The sequence below is a fragment of the Chiloscyllium punctatum genome, chromosome 1 (genome assembly GCF_047496795.1).
Source record: "Chiloscyllium punctatum isolate Juve2018m chromosome 1, sChiPun1.3, whole genome shotgun sequence".
NCBI classification, from domain to species: Eukaryota; Metazoa; Chordata; class Chondrichthyes; order Orectolobiformes; family Hemiscylliidae; genus Chiloscyllium; species Chiloscyllium punctatum.
This window is the reverse complement of record NC_092739.1, coordinates 133506027-133524730: the sequence shown is the minus strand read 5'-3', so window position 1 is coordinate 133524730 and position 18704 is coordinate 133506027. Positions and strand designations below refer to the sequence as shown.

General features: G+C 41.2%; 1 protein-coding gene across 1 annotated transcript in view; it reads right to left on the bottom strand.

Moving 5' to 3' along the window:
• The window catches only part of acaa2 (acetyl-CoA acyltransferase 2), a 64058-nt gene that overhangs the window by 32571 nt on the left and 12783 nt on the right, over positions 1-18704 (bottom strand). The window contains exons 2-3 of the mRNA XM_072574464.1: positions 6711-6877; positions 3962-4090 (exon numbers count right to left, since the gene is read on the bottom strand). Coding sequence (XP_072430565.1) covers positions 3962-4090; positions 6711-6877 — 296 coding nt within the window. The remainder of the gene's footprint in view (positions 1-3961; positions 4091-6710; positions 6878-18704) is intronic.

The window sequence follows — 18704 nt, the reverse complement described above, 5'->3', positions numbered from 1 at the left end:
CACTTCCAAGTATTCAAAATCTCATCCTTTACATCGGATTCCAAAATCTTAACAGCATCCAAGGTCAGGTTAATTAGCCTGTAATTTCCTATCTTAAACTGGGGGGGGTTACATTAGCAATTATCCAGTCATCTGGGACCCTTCCTGACTCCAGTGATTCCTGAAAGATCATCACTATCTCTTCCGCGATCTCCTTCAATAGTCTTGGATAGACAACATCTGGTTCAGGTGTTTTATCCACCTTCAGACTTTTCAGTTTTTCCAGCACCTCCTCCTTGGTGATGGCCACTATACTCACCACTGCCCTGCACACACCCCCCCGGCAACGTCTTCCATTGTGAAAACTGATGCAAAATACTTGTTCAGTTCCTCCCCCATTTCTTTGTTCCCCATTACTACTTCTCCAGCATTATGTTCCAGGAGCCCAATGTCCACTTTTGGCTCTCTTTTGCCCTAAATATATATTTATCTAAAGAAACTCTTGCAATCTTCTTTTATATTACTGGCTAGCTTACCCTTCTATTTAATATTCTCTCTCCTTATTTCTTTTTTAGTTGACCTCTTTGGACTCATTAGACTTCCCAATCCTCTGGCTTCCCACTGCCCTTTGCCACATTAGATGCCTTCTCTTTTGCTTTTATGCTGGTCCTGAGTTCCCTTGTCAGCCATGGTTGCCTCGTCCTCCATTTTAGTAAGCTTCTTTTTCCCCGAGGGATGAATTTTTGCTGTCTCTCCTGAATTACTCCCAGAAACTCCTGCCAATCCAGTACATTTTTTCTTCAATACAGGGGCCAAAACTATACAGTATTCCAGGTACAGCCTCACTCTGTACAGTTGTAACAAGACTTCCCCAGTTTTCAATTCCAAACCCCTGGCAATAAAAGCTAAAATTCTATTTTCCTTCTTAATTACTTCTTGTAAACACAAAAATGACTATAGTGAGGTATTTGAACTTTGGTAGTAGATTGCCTACATGTAAGGATAGTTTGTGCACTTCAGCTGAGATAAACAGTGTGACTATTTTGATTTTTCAGTAGTGCGATTTATAAATTCCCTGAGATAACCTAAAGCTTTTGTAAGCAAGTGACAGGTAAGTAAATCATGCCTTTATGATGGGACTAATTTCCATTCATTATTCGATTTGTGCCACTATTTAAGAAAGGTGTAAGGAAAAGACAGGTAACTATAGACTGGGTGAGCCTATCATAGGTGGTGGGCAAGTTGTTGGAGGGAATCCGGAGGGTTAGCATTTACATGTATTTCGGCAAAAGATGCTGGATGCTGGAGATTAGAGTGGTCCTGGAAAAGCATATCAGGACAGACAGCATCCGAGGAGCAGGAAAATAATTCCTGATGAAGGGCTTTTGCCCGAAACGTTGATTTGCCTGCTCTTCGGATGCTGCCTGACCTGCTGTGCTTTTCCAGTATTACTCTAATATTTAAAAGTACTTAGAAAGGCAAGGACTGATCAGGGATAGTCAACATGGCTTTCTGCGTGGGAATTTGATTGAGTTTACTAAAGTAGTAACGAAGAGAATTGATGATGGCAGAGTGGTGGATGTGATCAATTTGGATTTTAGTAAGGCGTTCGACAAAGTTCCTCATGGTATACTGGTTAGCAAGGTTAGATCACATGGAATACAGGGGGAACTACTCGTTTGAATACAGAACTGGTCGTGGAGGGTTGTTTTTCAGGCTGGAGGCCTGTGACCAGTGGTGTGCCAAAAGGATCAGTGCTGGGCCCACTGCTTTTAACCATTTATATAAATGATTTGGATGTGAACATAGAAGTATAGTTAGTAAGTTTGCAGATGACACCAAAATTTAAAGTGTAGTGGACAGCAAAGGAGGTTACCTCAGAACACATCGAGATCTTGATCAGATGGGCCAATGAGCAGAGGACCGGCAAATGCAGTTTAATTTAGATAAATGTGAGGTGCTGCACTTTAGGAAAGGACTTATACACTGAGGGTCCTTGTAAGGTCCTGGGGAACGATGCTGAACAAAGAAACCTTGGAGTGCAGGTTCATAGCTCCTTGAAAGTGGAGTCACAGGTAGATAGGATAATGAAAGCGGCGTTTGGTATGCTTTCCTTTATTGGTCAATGCATTGAGTATAGGAGTGGGGAGGTCATGTTGCAGCTGTACAGGACAATGGTTAGGCCACTTTTGGAATATTGTGTGCAATTCTGATCTCCCTCCTATAGGAAGGATGTTGTGAAACTAGAAAAGATTCAGAAAAGATTTACAAGGACATTGACAGGGTTGGAGAGTTTGAGCTATAGAGAGAGGCTGAATAGGCCGGGATTGTTTTCCTTGGAGCATAGGAGGCTGAGGGGTGACCTTATAGAGGTTTATAAAATCATGAGGGGCATGGACAGGGAAAATAGACAGGGTCTTTTACCTGGGATGGGAAAGTCCAGGACTAGAGGGCATAGGCTTAGGGTGACAGGTAAAATTTAAAAGCCACCATCACCCCTCCAATGAATCACAAGATGATTCAAGTACAGATTTTAGCTCAATTATCAAATGTATCTCAAAATTCTGCAAGATTTATCAGCACATCCCTTTTAGTAACTGAAAAAAAGGGAGGAACTATCCACTTCCCTTCAATCTCTGAGTTCATAGAGTCACAGAGATGTACAACATGGAAACAAATCTTTCAGTCCGACTCATCAATGCTGACCAAATATCTGAACCCAATCTAGTCCCACCTGCCAGCACCCGGCCTATATCCCTCCAAACCCTTCCTATCCTTATACCCATCCAGATGCCTTTTAAATATTGCAATTGTACCAGCCTCCACCACTTCCTCTGGCAGCTCATTCCATACATATACCACCCTCTGCATGAAAAAGTTGCCCCTTAGGTCTCTTTTATATCTTTTCCCTCTCATCCTAAACCTATGCCCTCTAGTTCTCGATTCCCCCACTCCAGGGAAAAGACTTTATCTATTTATCCTATCCATGCCCCTCAGGAATTTATAAACCCCTATACGATCATCCCTCAGCCTCCAATGTTCCAGCCTATTCAACCTCTCCCAAAGCTCAAATCCTCTAACCCTGGCAACATCCTTGTAAATCTTTTCTGAACCCTTTCAAGTTTCACAACATCCTTCCAAAGGAAGGAGGTCAGAATTGCACACAATATTCCAAAACTGACCTAACCAATGTCCTGTACAGCCGCAACATGACCTCCCAACTCCTGTACTTGACATTCTGACCAATAAAGGAAAGCATACCATACACCTTCTTCACTATCCTATCCACCTGCGACTCCACTTTCAAGGAGCCATGAACCTACAGTCTCAGGTCTTTTTGTTCAGTTATACTCCCTAGGACCTTACCATTAAGTGCGCAAGTCCTGCTAAGATTTGCTTTCTAAAAATGTAGCACCTTGCATTTATCAAAATTAAACTCCATCTGCCACTCCTCAGCCCATTGGCACATCTGATCAAGATCCCGTTGTAATCTGAAGTAATCTTCTTTGGTGTCCACGACACCTCCAATTTGGGTGTCATCTGCAAATTTACTAACTCTATCTCTTATGCTCACATCCAAATCATTTATATAAGTGACAAAAAGTAGTGGACCCAGCACCGATCTTTGTGGCACTCCACTGGTCACAGGCCTCCAGTCTGAAAAACTCCACTACCACCCACTGTCTTCTACCTTCGAGCCAGTTCTGTAACTAGCAATAGGGTACTTCATTACAAGAAACCTTGTAAGAGAGAAACTAGAGGATGCTCAGCCTTCCTCGAGATCTACTGGTCACATTATATAGCATTAGTAAAAGCCAAGGAATAATTTTTTTTTAAATTCCTCACATACATACAAACAGCCATGTAGTACAAAGGTCTTACAAATACTTTTCATTAAAAATAACATATACAATAATATAAGTTGAGAGAGAAAAACTGGGCTTAATCTTCTAATCTAGAATGCAGTGCTGTTGTTCAGTACCTGTGCTCCAGAGACGATTGACTGGAAACCAGATCCACAGAGTCTGTTTACAGTTAAGGCAGGTACTGGGATTGGAATTCCAACTTGTAGTCCAACATGTCTGGCAATATAAGCAGCATCTGGAGAGCTCTTAATAAAAACAATATTTATTTCACCTTGTATCAAATCCACTATTTTTAATAAATTAGTGTAAAGTCTAATAGAGGTTATGCATGTTTCATTGAAGGAGGTTACTTTAAAAGGATGGAAGATCATTTCTACCCACCACTGCTGACTTATAATTCTATAATACCATTAGCAGCAAGTAGAAGTTAAAGTAGTTTTTAAAATGTCTGCTTCCAACATGACCAGAGGGAAATTTATAATGAGGACAGATAAGAATAGTCAATATTGAGAAACATCCTTTTAGTTCACTTAGGTTAATTGTCTCTCAGTATTCTCCTTTACAAGTTGAATGTGAGAATTAGGAGTAAGCAATTAGGCCCCTAAAGCTTGCTCTGCCATTTTAATGCAATCATTGCTGACCTCATCTCAGCCTCAAGAATGTGGCGCTGAAATTCCTGAAGGGCTTATGCCCAAAACACCAATTCTCCTGCTCCTTGGATGCTGCCTGATCTACTGTGCTTTTTCAGCACCACACTCTCAACTCTGATCTCCAGCATCTGCAGTCCTCACTCTCTCCTCATCTCAGCCTCAACTTCGCTTGCTTGCCCACTCTACAAAACCCTTCAACCCATTGAAAAATTTTTTAATTCAAACTTACCTCCTTAAATTTACTGACTGTCTTGTATACAGCACTAGTGAATTCCACAGATTCACGACCCTTTGAGAGAAGTCATTTCTCCTCATGTCTGTTGTAAGTCTTCTACCCCTTATCCTAAAACCATGACTCCTTGTTCCTGATTGCCTTGCAATGTTACCTCCTCAGGTAACAGGACCAAATTGTACAGAATACTCCAGGTGTGGACTCACCAATGATGTTTTGAGCCATTAAAGGACAGTGGCATTTATATAACCACCCAACAGTCTAATCATCAATTTTTAAATTTAGAATCACTAGAAAAGCAAGAGGTAAAACCTCTTAGATTGACCACTGCACATTTTAGTCTTTACTGTGAGGATCCAGCAAAATGAGTAATATGTTTGCTAAAGAATACTAGTATGATCAGAAGGGGGCTTTGGAATAAAGCAAACACACAAGAGTTTCTTAAAATATAATTATAAGATCAATGATAGACTCTTATCAATGCTGACCTTGAGTGAAATCAGCTGGACAAATAGGGTGAGGGTACACATGCCTGTATTTCACCATACTCAGAAATTCTGATAAGACTAGTGAACCTCCATTCCTTCTTCTTGCTCCTTATTAGTGAAGTCCTCACCACCATAGTCACCTCTAGATTCAAATCTTCCAACACTCAAGTTTCCTGTCCTTCACCTCCTATAAAGTCCATGTTCTCCACACATCCTGCTCCAAATTCAGAGACAACTCCCCCATCACCCGCATCTTGCTGAACAGGGTCTTCTTCGCCAATGGCCAATGCTACCTCTGCAACCTCCTCCAGTCCTTCTGAACATCCAATATATTTTCACCCCATCACAGGCAGGGCCTTCCCCAAATTCTCACTGCAGATGTTTATTCAAAATTTCTCCTCTCAAAAAATATATATTTCCAGCTTGACTCAGTGGTAGCCTCTCACCAGAGTTAGAGATTGTATATAACCTCGGTTGCCTAAATAAAAATACCCTTTGAGGTAAGGACGTTAGATTCATATTATTTTAAAAGCAGTATTGATTGAACCAATGAAATCTAATCATAACTGTTAAATAAAATGCCTTAAATTATTCATAGTAACTTTACCCAGTCAAGTTTTGTAAACACCACCTGAGTGCAAGACGCCCAATTACTCACAAAATATTACAAAAGTGTACATTTATAAAATACTTTTCAGTGATACTGCAAGTGTGAAAGCAGTTGAGGTTAGTGTGAGAACACTTTACAAAATATAAGGCTCAGCAATATTATTGAATCTGAGAATTCTTAAGAAAAGTTTTTAAAACAAACTATTGGAGAATATTGGAGAAATTCAGGAGGTCTGGTAGCATCTGTAGTGGCATGACTCTTCCTCAGACAGAGAAGAGGAGGAGACCTCAAAAATGAAGAATCAACCCTGAAAAGTTTGAAGTTGTGCATTTTTGGAGAATTATCAAGGCAAGAGAATATATGATGTGTTAGGTAGGTGAATACTTGAAACGCTATAGCGTACAAGGTAATGGCTAAGTGCTAGAAAACAGGATTACCGTAGATAAGTGCTTTATGACCAGTATGAACATGATGGGCCAAAGGACATCTTTCTGTGGTGTAAAAGTTTTTGACCAGAGACCCTCTACAGTCTATGATGGCAATCTGCCATCAATTCTCTAACCTACTGTAATATCAAGTCTATATTTTTAAAAATTCATGTTGAGTTAGTTGAATTTAAATAGACGCATTACTATTGCCTCAATGTTCCTAGAATAAAGATAAAAGGATTCAATTAATAATTGAAATGATGCTTGAGCAATTATGCATCTGTTATGTAGATACATTAAGGGAGTGAAAAGAGCTTAATTACAAAGTGGTTTTCTGCACATGCATCAACATCACCATAGGTCCTGTCCAGAGATAGAAATGTTTGAAAAAAAAGGCTCAGAACCCAAAGCAGCTGCAGTATTCCACCTCTAAAACTGTGATCCGTCTGATACTGACCTGCATTACGTTTCCAACAATGATGCTGTCCACCAAGTCATGGTCAACCTTTCCAGCAGAAAGTGCGGCCCTTGCAGCATGTGTGGCTAAATCTGTGGCACTGTGATCCTTCAGTACACCACCATATGTACCAAAAGGAGTACGTTTGGCAGCAACAATGAATACACCTTTAAATAAAAGCAAAAACAAAGCAAGTTAAAGCATTTTGATACATACTGAACAATATATTTTACAATCTTGCGGAAATAGCATTATAGCAATGTGAAAAGAACATTCATAAATATTTATATTAACACTTCAGTAAACCATGATTTTTAAGCGCTTCCCTGATAAATGTCTCACAATGGAATGCAATGACTTTGCAGGTAGACAGGCCAGTTTTTCAGCTCCAACATAATATCTTCCTTGAAACAGTTCCTTGATATTGGACTGAATAGTCGTTTTGGATTGCAGTGTGGATCCCTGCCCTGAAATTTAAATCTATAAACTCAGAGATGACTGATTGTGAGTTCATTCGTGCTAATTTCTCACCACTATCAATTACAACAACTGTTCATTGTCCCATTATAACTGCCATTGCAGCAGCACCTCAATCTTAAAATCCTCATTTTTCATTACATAACTCTTTTTGTAAACGCGTGCAACCTGACAACACTCCCACAGATTACCCTCAATTGCAGCCTTACAACTAGATTCCTTCATTCTAATACTGGAGGACATGGCTTCAGAAGCCAAGGACTTAAGCTTTAAATTCTAATTCTTAATGTCGCCGCTCCTCCCCATTCCTCCCTTAAAATGCTACTGTAACCCACTACTTTGACAAAGCTCTTGGTCACCTTATGTGTTTTCTTTCCTTTACATTTAATATTAATCACTCCAAGAATTATAGAATGATACTGGCCAAAAGAAGCCCTTGGCCCATGCAGTCTATAGTGCCCAAAAAGGTATACTAATCCAACCTGAGAATGTGTTTGGAGTATGAGCAAAGTGAAAGACTTAAGTTTTGAGTTTTATGAAACAAAGATTCAGCTAAGCAAGACTCAGATCAGGTAAGAATTTGCAATAAACAATGAGGTGCTGGAGGCAAGGGTAGTGGTTTAACAAGGTGGAAAAGCATTCATTATATAAAGCCATTTAACAAGATGAAGGAGCATTCAGTATGTAAAGTCATTTAACAGGTGAAAAGCCTTCATTATGTGAAGCCAGTTATTCATTGTACAACGCCAGATGGCTTAATCTTTACTACTGACACTAATTGTAATGGTCACCCAATCAATATATATGTTGCCTTATCTGGATGCTCCTCCCTGTAAAATGACTACAAAATTCATCAAGAAACTGCTGTTCGAGAGAAGACCAAGAAATCATGTCTCTGTGCACATGGGCGATCGTTCTTTCTCCCTCCAGAGCCTGGAATAAGGATGAAGGAGGTAAAGCCATACTGTGTCTCTGAGTGTTTTGCTTTGACTGAGGCGGGAACAGGATGACAATACAGGGGAATTGGCAGGATCTAGCAGGATCCAAACGAATAGTTATGATCGGGCAGTGTCAGCAATTGCCTGCAACATTGATATCGCGAAACAGACGCGCCCACAAGGTAAGGTTTTAAACCATGGTCCCTTTCGATATTCCTGTTTGTTAGAAATGGTCCCCTTGTTCAATCGCTCTGTATTCTACGGACGCCTCAAATGGTAATTAGTTCAGTTGAGAGACACAGTTTCATAAGCACACTGACGAACAGAGGTTTGAGTCCTCTGTGCTATATTGGTGGGCAGGAGGGGAGATTAACTGTGATTCAAGTACCCTGGGTTTAAGCAAGATTCGAGTCCTCTGTGCTGTTTTGGGGTTCATGTCCCCTGGGTGGGTTTAATTGAGGTTCAAGTCCTCCACGCTATTTTGAGGTTCAAGTCCCCTGGGTTAAATTGAGGTTTGAGCTCCTGACCTGCTGACAAACAGGGGCTTGAGTTCTGTGTTTAAGTGGGATTCAAGTTCTCTATGTTTGATTGCGGTTCGAGTTCTCTATGTTTGATTGAGATTTGAGCCCCTGTCAGCAGTAAAACAAGAAAGGGGTTAAAGAATTGAGGGTGAGATGTGGGAATGTTGTCAGGTTGCACGAGTTTACAAGAAAAGGAGGTGAAATTTGAGGGTCTGTGAATCTTTGCTCTGGGGGAAGAGAGTGGTTTAGACTGTGGTGCCATGTGGTCCGCTGCAAAGGCTTTCTCTTTTCATAAGTGTAGTTTCATCGAGAGGATGTGAGAAAAAAAGAGAAATGCTGAAATTGTGGTTGTACTAATACTTGGGTCAGAAAAGGCAGTTTCAATGTAAATTGTGCCATGCTGAGAGTGTTTAATATTTAAATATGTTGATTTGTTAAAATACTGGTTCCGAAAATCTTTTAAGTACCTGTTTTACCTTATTTGAATCAGGATATCAATTCAATGTAATAGGGCAGATTTTGCTTATAGATTGAAAATGTACAACATCAGGTCCTTTTTAAAATTATCAAACTTGTGACCTTAAAACAAATTGATTGAGTGCCTTGAACCCTTGATTTGCTTGAAATTCTACAATGCCCGTTTAAAAAAAAGTTGGGTCAGTGGTCATGCTTTACCAGATTCAAGTACTGTATTATAATATCTTTGCTGCTGTTGTGTAGCGTGTTCACAAAAAGAAGAGTGCATTTTGAGTTTGATGTTTTGTTAAGATTTTCTTGAGCATATTAGACCTTGAGGCTGAGCTGTTCAAATTCTTTCAATTATTGTTAAGACTCGATTGCCCCCCCCTTCATATTGCAAATTCAAAGCATGCTAATCTCTACCAAAGCTGCCATTGTAACTCCAACTGTTTCATGTGGGAAGTTTCATTTGGAGAACATATTTTAAAATATTCAGCATTTGTTTCCCATGAATATTTGCAACTTAAACCTGAACTGAAACTGACTCTTCAATTGCTAAAGCACAGGAAACATTTTGTTATTTTCTTGCTGTTCCAGATTTTTGAAATACTTTTCCTGACAGCTTTCACATTAGCCAAGTATTAATTTGTTAAAGAAAAATGATTTGAATAACCTGAATGGGGTCCCCAGAGGATTTGATTTTAGTACCATTGATTGTGGTTTATAATGGATGGAATTGTTTAGGCAGCACAATTTAGAAGTTTATGGATTGGATAAAACTTGATAATGTCACAAATTGTGAACAGAGTAACAGACTTCAAGAATTCAAAGAATGTTGAAATAAGCAGACACAATTTAGTGTAGTTAAATGTGTGACTGTCGTCATACTGATAACCACCTTGGTAAGGAAGGAATGAGAGAGGAAATGCAGATACTTTCTGCAGTTAACATCGTCTCTAGAGTTTCTCTGTTCACAGATAAAGCATGCCTTCGGACCATTGCCAGCCTCTCCCCAGCCTGATCCAACGGATTAAATCAGCTCCCCAGTAATGAGCATGAAAAATGAAGAAACTAACAACAGTGAAGAGGAGGTCGGTGTGCTTTTTGTCAGTTGCCTTCCTACAGATATTAAACCATGTGAGCTTTACCTTGCCTTTCGATCATTTAAGGGATATGAAGGCTCACTGATCAAGCTAACATCACAGCAGCCAATTGGCTTTGTTACATTTAACAGCAGAACAGGAGCAGAAGCAGCAAAGAATGCTGCACTCACCCAGCCTGCTGCTGCACACTCAGATGTGCTGGAATCCTCCATCTGAAGCATCTTTGGAAGGATGGAAGTCTCGTCAGTTTTGTTAAGTATCTAATCGCCCTTATCCCAGAATTCAGATTTCTCCATGGAGTGGTGTGCAAGGACAGACTGAACATTGTTTTCAGGTTGGACTTTACTGAAGGAGATTTTGGAGAATTGACTCTTTTCCACTTGACTTGGAGGGGACGGAGTGGTCACTAAGGAATAAGGATTTAAGAACTTTACTGCTGATTTTTTTCCACATGTGAGGATTCTTCAAATTCTATTTACTGTAACAGACTAGTAATCTTTGTTGTTATAATCATTGTATCAATAACTTGCTTAAATACTGGCGGTCAGGCTCTTATGAAAGCTGGAAATGCCATTGCTTAATATGAAATGATAAAAGAAGGGAATGAGAATGTATATAGGGTATGAGCAGGTAAGGAAAGAGTTAAGTTTTGATTGTTGTGAAACAAAGGTTCAGCTAAGCATGACTCAGATCAGATAAGAATTTGCAATAAACAATGAGGTGCTGGAGGCAAGGGTAGTGGTTTAACAAGGTGGAAAAGCATTCATTATGTAAAGCCATTTTACAAGATGAAGAAGCATTCAGTATGTAAAGTCAATTAACAGGGTGAAAAGCCTTCATTATTTGAAGCCATTATTCATTGTATAATGCCAGATGGCTTAATCTTTACTACTGACACTCACTAATTGTAACGGTCACCCAATCAATATGCATGTTGCCTTATCTGGATGCTTCTCCCTGTAAAATGACTACAAAATTCATTAAAAAACTGTTGTTCGAGAGAAGACCAAGAACTCATGTCTCTGTGCACATGGGCGATTGTTCTCTCTCCCTCCAGAGCCTAGAATAAAGATGAAGGAGGTAAAGCCATACTGTGTCTCTGAGTGTTTTGCTTTGACTGAGGCGGGAATGGGATGACAAACCCACCTCAAATATACGTACTCTCATCCCATGTACTTCTTGAATAGACGACTCGTAGTGCCTTCCGAAGATATACAGTAGTGCCCCCATACGCGCTGGGATACCTTCGAAGACCTATCACAGAAACCTGAAGCCACGGATTGAAGCGAACCCATTCATTTAAATAGGAAACCTATCTTTTCAGCAGCTCCCTGGTCCCTGGTTCTGGAAACTTCTCTATAATATGTTCGGGTTGCGGTAAACTGCAGGTAACTGAAACCACAGAAAACAATTCCATGGATACAAGGCTCGCCCTGTACAAAGCCAACACACCTAGACATGCCATCACATCAGGTAATGGGACCCTGTGAGAGAACTCTGGTTATGTCGAGGGTATCTTGACACCCATTGTGCAGGGGACCCCGAGCTTCTGTCGCAGCACTACAGATTTCTTACAGAAACTCAGCACCCATGGACTAGCCAAACCGGGAACAGTCCTCATCACAATAGTCGTTTCAGCACTCCACTCTAACATCCCCCATGATGATGGCATCGCTGCAACAGCCTCAGTACTCAATACCAACAACTGACAATCACCAAGCACCACCTGGCAACTCATCCGCTTCATCCTCGATCATAATGTTTTCATCTTTGACAGCCAGTTCTTCATCCAGACACAGAACAGCCATGGGGACCAAATCTGCACCCCAATATGCCAACACTTTCATGCACAGGTTCAAACAAGACTTCTTTTCTGCACAGGACCTCCAACCAGCAATACGCACCAGATACACCGACATCATTTTATTCCTTTGGACCCATAGTGAGGAGTCATTGAAACAACTACACAGTGATATCAACAAGTTTCATCCCACCATCAGATTTACCATGGACTACTCTTTAGTATCTGTCTCATTCTTGGACACATACAGCTCCATCAATGATGGGCATATCAGTACCTTACTCTACTGCAAACCCATGGATAACCTTACGATACTGCACTTTCTAGCTTCCACCCTAAACATATTAAAACAGTCATCCCCTACAGACAAGCCCTACACACACACAGGTGAGGAGGAATGTGATGGACACCTGAAAGTGCTCAAGGATGCCCTCATAAGAGCAAGGTATGATGCTCAACTCATCGATCACTAGTGCCACAGTGAGAAACAGTAATGACTTCTTCAGGAGACAGATAAGGGATGCAAATGATAGGGTACCCTTCATTATCCAGTACTTAGCAGGAACGGAAAAACTACGCCATGTTCTTCTCAGCCTGCAACATATTATCGATGGAGATGAGCACCTCGCCAAGACCTAGCCTCCGCCTTCACTTCTCGGCTTTAAACAATTGCCTTAAACAGTCCATTGTTCACAGAAAACTGCCCAGCCTTCAGGACAATATGGACCACAACACCGTACAACTCTGTGACAGCAACCACTGCAAGATGTGTCGGAGTGTTGACATGGATACCACCACTACACACGGGAACATCACCCACCATGTAAGCGGCATATCCCGACTTCAGAATGTGCATCAAAACAGGGTGGCCGAGCAGAGGCTGATAGCCAAGTTCACAACCCATGAGGATGGTCTCAACAGGGATCTTGGGTTCATGTCACATTACAGGTGACCCCACTACACTATACACTCTCACACAAACGCACACACTCTTACATATTCACACTCACACAGACCCTCTCTCATACACATGCGCACCCATGCACATGCCCTCTCACAGGCTGATACTCATCACACACTCTCTCTCTCTCTCACACACACACTTTACCAAGCATGCACACACGCAAACACACACAGTCTCACACGTACACACACACACACACACACTCTTTCATGCATGCACATGCACATATAAGTCTACGGGGTGAATTTACATTTGCAAAATTATATTTGTAGATACATTCCATTTTGCTCAAAAAGCACACAATCTGCAGGCAGTCAATCCATGTAGTATTTTATAAATGCCTACTTTGGAAATAGAACCAGTCTGACTCAAGATTGGGATACATACAGACTCTAACCTCACACCTTTAATGCACTGTCTGAACTGAGATGCCACCTTTAATTTATCTTGAGAATGTGACTTAAAAGAAGTTTTGGGATTTACACATGAATGAACCAAAACCTGCAACCCATTCTAAGAGATGAAAGACTTAACAGCAATCTACGTTTGTTCAATATATCATTTCAGTTGCATGACACCAATCGTTTGGTATAAACTCTGACTTATGATCTTGTTCCACAGCTTGCTGATGAAGGAGCAGCGTTCCAAAAGCTAGTGCTTCCAAATAAACTTGTTGGACTATAACCTGGTGTTGTGTGATTTTTAACGTTATCCACCTCAGTCCAGCACCGGCTCCTCCACATCATAACTATACCCTGGACAATTCCCTGGTTGAAAAACTCCTTCTAAATTTTTTGCCATTCACCTAATAATCATGACTCCTTGTTACTGACCCTTCAACTCGGGTGAAAACAGGTGCTTTCTAGCCATCTTGTCCATGCCCCTTAATCTTATACATTTCAATCAGGTTCTCTCTCAGCCGTCTCTGCTCGACTTGCTTCATAGCTAAAATGTTCCTTAAAATCACAAGATACAGGAGCAGAATTAGTCAATTTGGAACATTCAGTCTGCTCCACCATTCAATCAAAAACTCAACCCCGTTCTTTTCCCCATAACCTTTGATTCCCTCATGAATCAAGAATCTAGTGTTTATCTTGAATACACCCAATGTCCTGGCCTCCACAGCCTTCTGCAGCAATGAGTTTCACAAATTCACCACCCTCTGGCTGAAGAAGTGCATCCTACATCAGTTTTCGAGAATCCAAACAGGAGTTTCACTTTTCATCTCAATTCTCATCTCAGTCTAAAGGGTCATCCTTTCAATGCCCCGGTTCCTACTCTCTCCTACTAGTGGTAGCATCTTAACCACATCCACTCTATCCAGTTTTAGTCAGAGCCCCTCTCATCCTTTTAAACACCATTGAATACAGAACTACAGTCCTCAACCACTCCTCAGATCACAAGCTCTTCATCCATGGGACTCCCTCCAATGCCAGCACATCATTCCTTAGATACAGGGACCAAAATTGCTCTTAATATTCCGAGTGGTCTGACTACAGCCTTATACAGCTGAGGCTGTATATCGTTGCTTTTGTATTCTAGACCTCTTGAAATGAATGCTAACATTGCATTTGTCTTCCTAATTGCCAACTGCACTTATGTGCTAAGCTTAACAGAATCCTGAACTAGCACCCCCAAGTCTTTGTGTGCTTCAGATTTCCAAAGCCTTTCCTAGTTTAGAAAATTATCTATGCCTCTATTCTGCCTCCAACAGTGCATAACCCCACACCTTCCCCTCCATATCCTCCATCTGCCCTTCTTTGCAGACTCGCCTAGCCTATCCAAGTCCTTCTGCAGCCTCCACTTCCTCAACACTACCTGCCCCGCTACCTAACTTTTTGTATCTGCAAACTTATCAACAATGCACTTAATTCCTACATCCGAATTGTTAATGCATAATGTGAATAGTTGTGGGCCCAACACTGATTGCTGCGTAACTCCACTAGTCACCAGCTGCTGTCCTGAAAAAGACGCCTTTATCCTCAACTCTCTATCTTCTTCCAGTTAGCCAATACTCTCTTCATGTCAGTACCTTGCTCCTAACACCATGGACTCTTATCTTATTTAGCAGACTCCTGTGCGGTACCTTGTCAAAATCCTTCCAGAAATCCAAATAGATCTCATCCATTTACAGGTATTCCCCGTTATCAGAAAGTACAACATTCCCAGAAAACTTTTCATTAGCTACAAATGATGTGAACTGAAGGTGCATGATTTATGGGTAAAATTTCACCATTTTTCGTTAAAGCGAAAATCCTCTTCAGATTCGTGAAAACAGATACTAATGTAGGTCTTTCGTAAAAGTGAAGTGGTGTAAAAAGAACATTTGAAACGTGGGGGTACCTGTAGTCTCCTTGTCTGCATTGCTTGTTACCTCCTCAAAGAATTCTAACAGTCTTGTGGGGCATGACCTCACCTTGACGAAGTTTGTGCTAACTCAGCCCTATTTTACCATGCACTTCCAAGTAAACAGGCAATCTCATTCTTAATGAAAGGACACTAAAATTTTATCCATGACCAAGATCAGGCTAACTGGCCTATATTTCCTGTCTTCTACCTTCCTCCCTTCTTAAACAGGGGTGGTGCATTAGCCATTTTGTAGTTCCCTGGGACTCTCCCGGACTCCAGTGTTTCCTGAAAGATCATCACCAATACTTTTACAATCTCGCTCACCCATCTTCTTCAGAACTCTGAGTGTACTCCATGACTTATCCACCTTCAGACCGTTCATGCTTCCCAGCACCTTCTGCTTAGGTTATGGCCACTACACTCACCCCTGCCCTGACTCACTTCAAGCTCTGGTATGCTGCAACCGTTTTCCACTGAGAAAACTGATGCAAAGTACCTATGCAGTTCCATCACCATTTCTTTGCTCCCTATGACTACCTCTCCAGCTTTATTTTCCAGTAGTCCAATGTTCACTCTTGCCTCTCTCTAACCTTTTATATGTCCAAAAAAACCTCTTGCAATCTTGTTTTATCTTACGAGCTGGCTTACATTCCATCTTTTCCCCTCTTATTGCTTTTTCATTACCCTCTGCTGGATTTTTGAAGGTTAATCTTCATCACATTGTCTGTTTTTTCTTTTGCTTTTATGCTGTCCCTGATTTGCCTTGTCAACCATGGTTGCCTCATCCTCCCCTTAGCTTGTTTCTCCTTCCTCAGGATGAACTTCTGCTGTGCCTCCTGAGTTATACCCAGAAACTCCTGCCATTGTTGCTCCACCATCTTCCCTGCTAGGCTCTCCTTCCAACCAACTCTGACCTGCTCTTTCCTCATGTCTTTGTAGTTACCTTTCCTCAACTGTAATACCATTACATCTGATTCAAACTCTTCCCTCTCAACCTGCAGGCTGAATTCGATTATATTATGGTCACTACCATTACAGGTCTTTCACTTTTATTTCTGTAATCAAGCCTGCTTCATTACACATTATCAAGTCCAGTCTTGCCTGTTTCCTAGTGGCTCTACCACAACTTGCTCCAAAACAAAATCTCACAAACATTCCTCAAATTCCTTTTCTTGAGACCCTTTACCAAACTAACTTTCTCAGTCCACCAGCAAATTTAAAAATGAGAGAGTGAGGACTGCAGATGCTGGAGAGCAGAGTCGAGAGTGTGGTGCTGGAAAAGCACAGCAAGTGAGGTTGCACCTGAGGAGGAGATTTGACGTTTTGGGCAAAAGCCCTTCATCAGGAAGTGAGGCCTGACCAGCTGTGCTTTTCCAGAGCACACTCTCGACAGCATACTTAAGTCCCCATCTCAGGCAACATCCTGGTGAATGTCATTTGCACCCCTTCCAGTACAAATCATTTTTTTCCTATAGTGCAGTGACGAGAACTGCACAAAGTACTCCAACTGTAGCCTAATCAAACTCCTATACAGCTCCAACACAACTTCCCTGCTCTTATTATCTGTGCCAAAACATTTATAGGCAAATGTTCAATATACCTTAAATATTCTAGTCCTTTCCCCTTCAGGTGAGATAACTTTGAGATATTAAAGAGTTAATTTGCACTGTTGACTTGCAAGAAATTGAATCCCCTGGGGGGCAGAGTGGGATGTCTCTGTTTTACAGGTAGAATGTAAGTGAATTTACATTCCCATCCCTTGCCAGTCGGGGCCACTTACATGGCCATCTGCTATTATTCAGAGATTATTTACATTTACATCATCATCCTATTCAAAATCAATAAGAACATTACAGTTGGAATTTGTATGTCCCGTAATTAAAAAAATGATTTGCAACAGATTTGGCCATTAAGGGATGACTTACATTATATTGTTTCTGGAGATGATTAGGTCACTGCATTGCGTCTTGAGTGGCATGTGACTGTTAGGGAGTGGCTGGGGATTGTCTTGTGGGCATTACTGCCTGCAATGTAAAAAATTTGTATAAAGGAAGAATTGTTTCCTTTGTTCAGGGAGACCTCTCAACACGCTTCACAAGCATGATGAAGAGTGTTAAGAGTTTCGCCACAGCTTGTACTGTATGTGCTTAATCATATTTTGGCTGTTATTCACAGAAGTTGGCATATTGCAGTTGCATCAAGTGTGTAAAGAATCTCAGGTCAAAGAACTTAACACCTTGGTACATTTTATTATATTAGAAGCACATATTAAATATACATTGTTGCAAACATGTCGCTTGGAGAAAATATTGGCCTCCAGTTAGCTGTGTAAAGATACTTTAATTGTAAATAAACGTGGTCTAGCTGGATCAGTTTCCCTAAGGTGTGCCCATGTCTTTATTCCATTCCAAACTAAACTCTGCTGACAGTTGTTTTAAATAACGTAGGTTATGTGAACGCTCAGCAACAGGTGATACACATGTATCAGTTACACAGACAGACAACTGCTTGAACATGCATTGGAACAGGAGTTAGAATTTCAAATAATTTTAATTTGATAGCACAGCAAAAGTAATGTCCAGTCTCAATATGTTTTGTATTTGTTTATGAGAAGTGGTCATCAATGGCTGGTCATTTAATGCCCATTCCTAACTGACCTCGAGAAAATTGACAAACTGCCATTTTTTAGATTAGATTGCCTACAGTATGGAAATAGGCCCTTTGGCCCAACAAGTCTACACCGACCCTCCAAAATGTAACACATCCAGACACATTTCCCTACATTTACCCCTGACTAATGCACCTAACACTATGGGCAATTTAGCATGGTCAATCCACCCGACCTGCACATCTTTGGATTGTGGGAGGAAACCGAAGCACCCAGAGGAAACCCACGCAAGCACGGGGAGAATGCGCAAACTCCACACAGGCAGTCACTCAAGGTGTGAATCGAACTCGGGTCCCTGGTGTTGAGAGGCAGCAGTGCTAACCACTAAGCTGCGATGCCACCCTAATTTTGAATTGCTGCAGCCCTAGGTAATGTAGGTGTACTCAGTGGGTTATGAAATAAGTTCACGATTTTGACCCAATGACAATAAAAGGAGCAGTGACACGGTTCCAAGGATGTTGCATGATTTGGAGGCGAGATTACAGGTGATAATGCTCTGGTAGGTTTGCTGTCCTTGTGCTTTTAGGTGGTAGAGGCCCCAGATTTGTAAAGGTGTTGTCAAAGAAGCCTAAGTAGTTACAGCAGTCTATCATGAAGGCAGTACACACTGTTGCTTGCCACTGTGCTGCATTACCCTGAACAGTGTCAACCATTGAGCGTTGTTGGAGCTGTCCCCATCCAGGCAAGTGGACAGTATTTCATCACGCTCTTTGC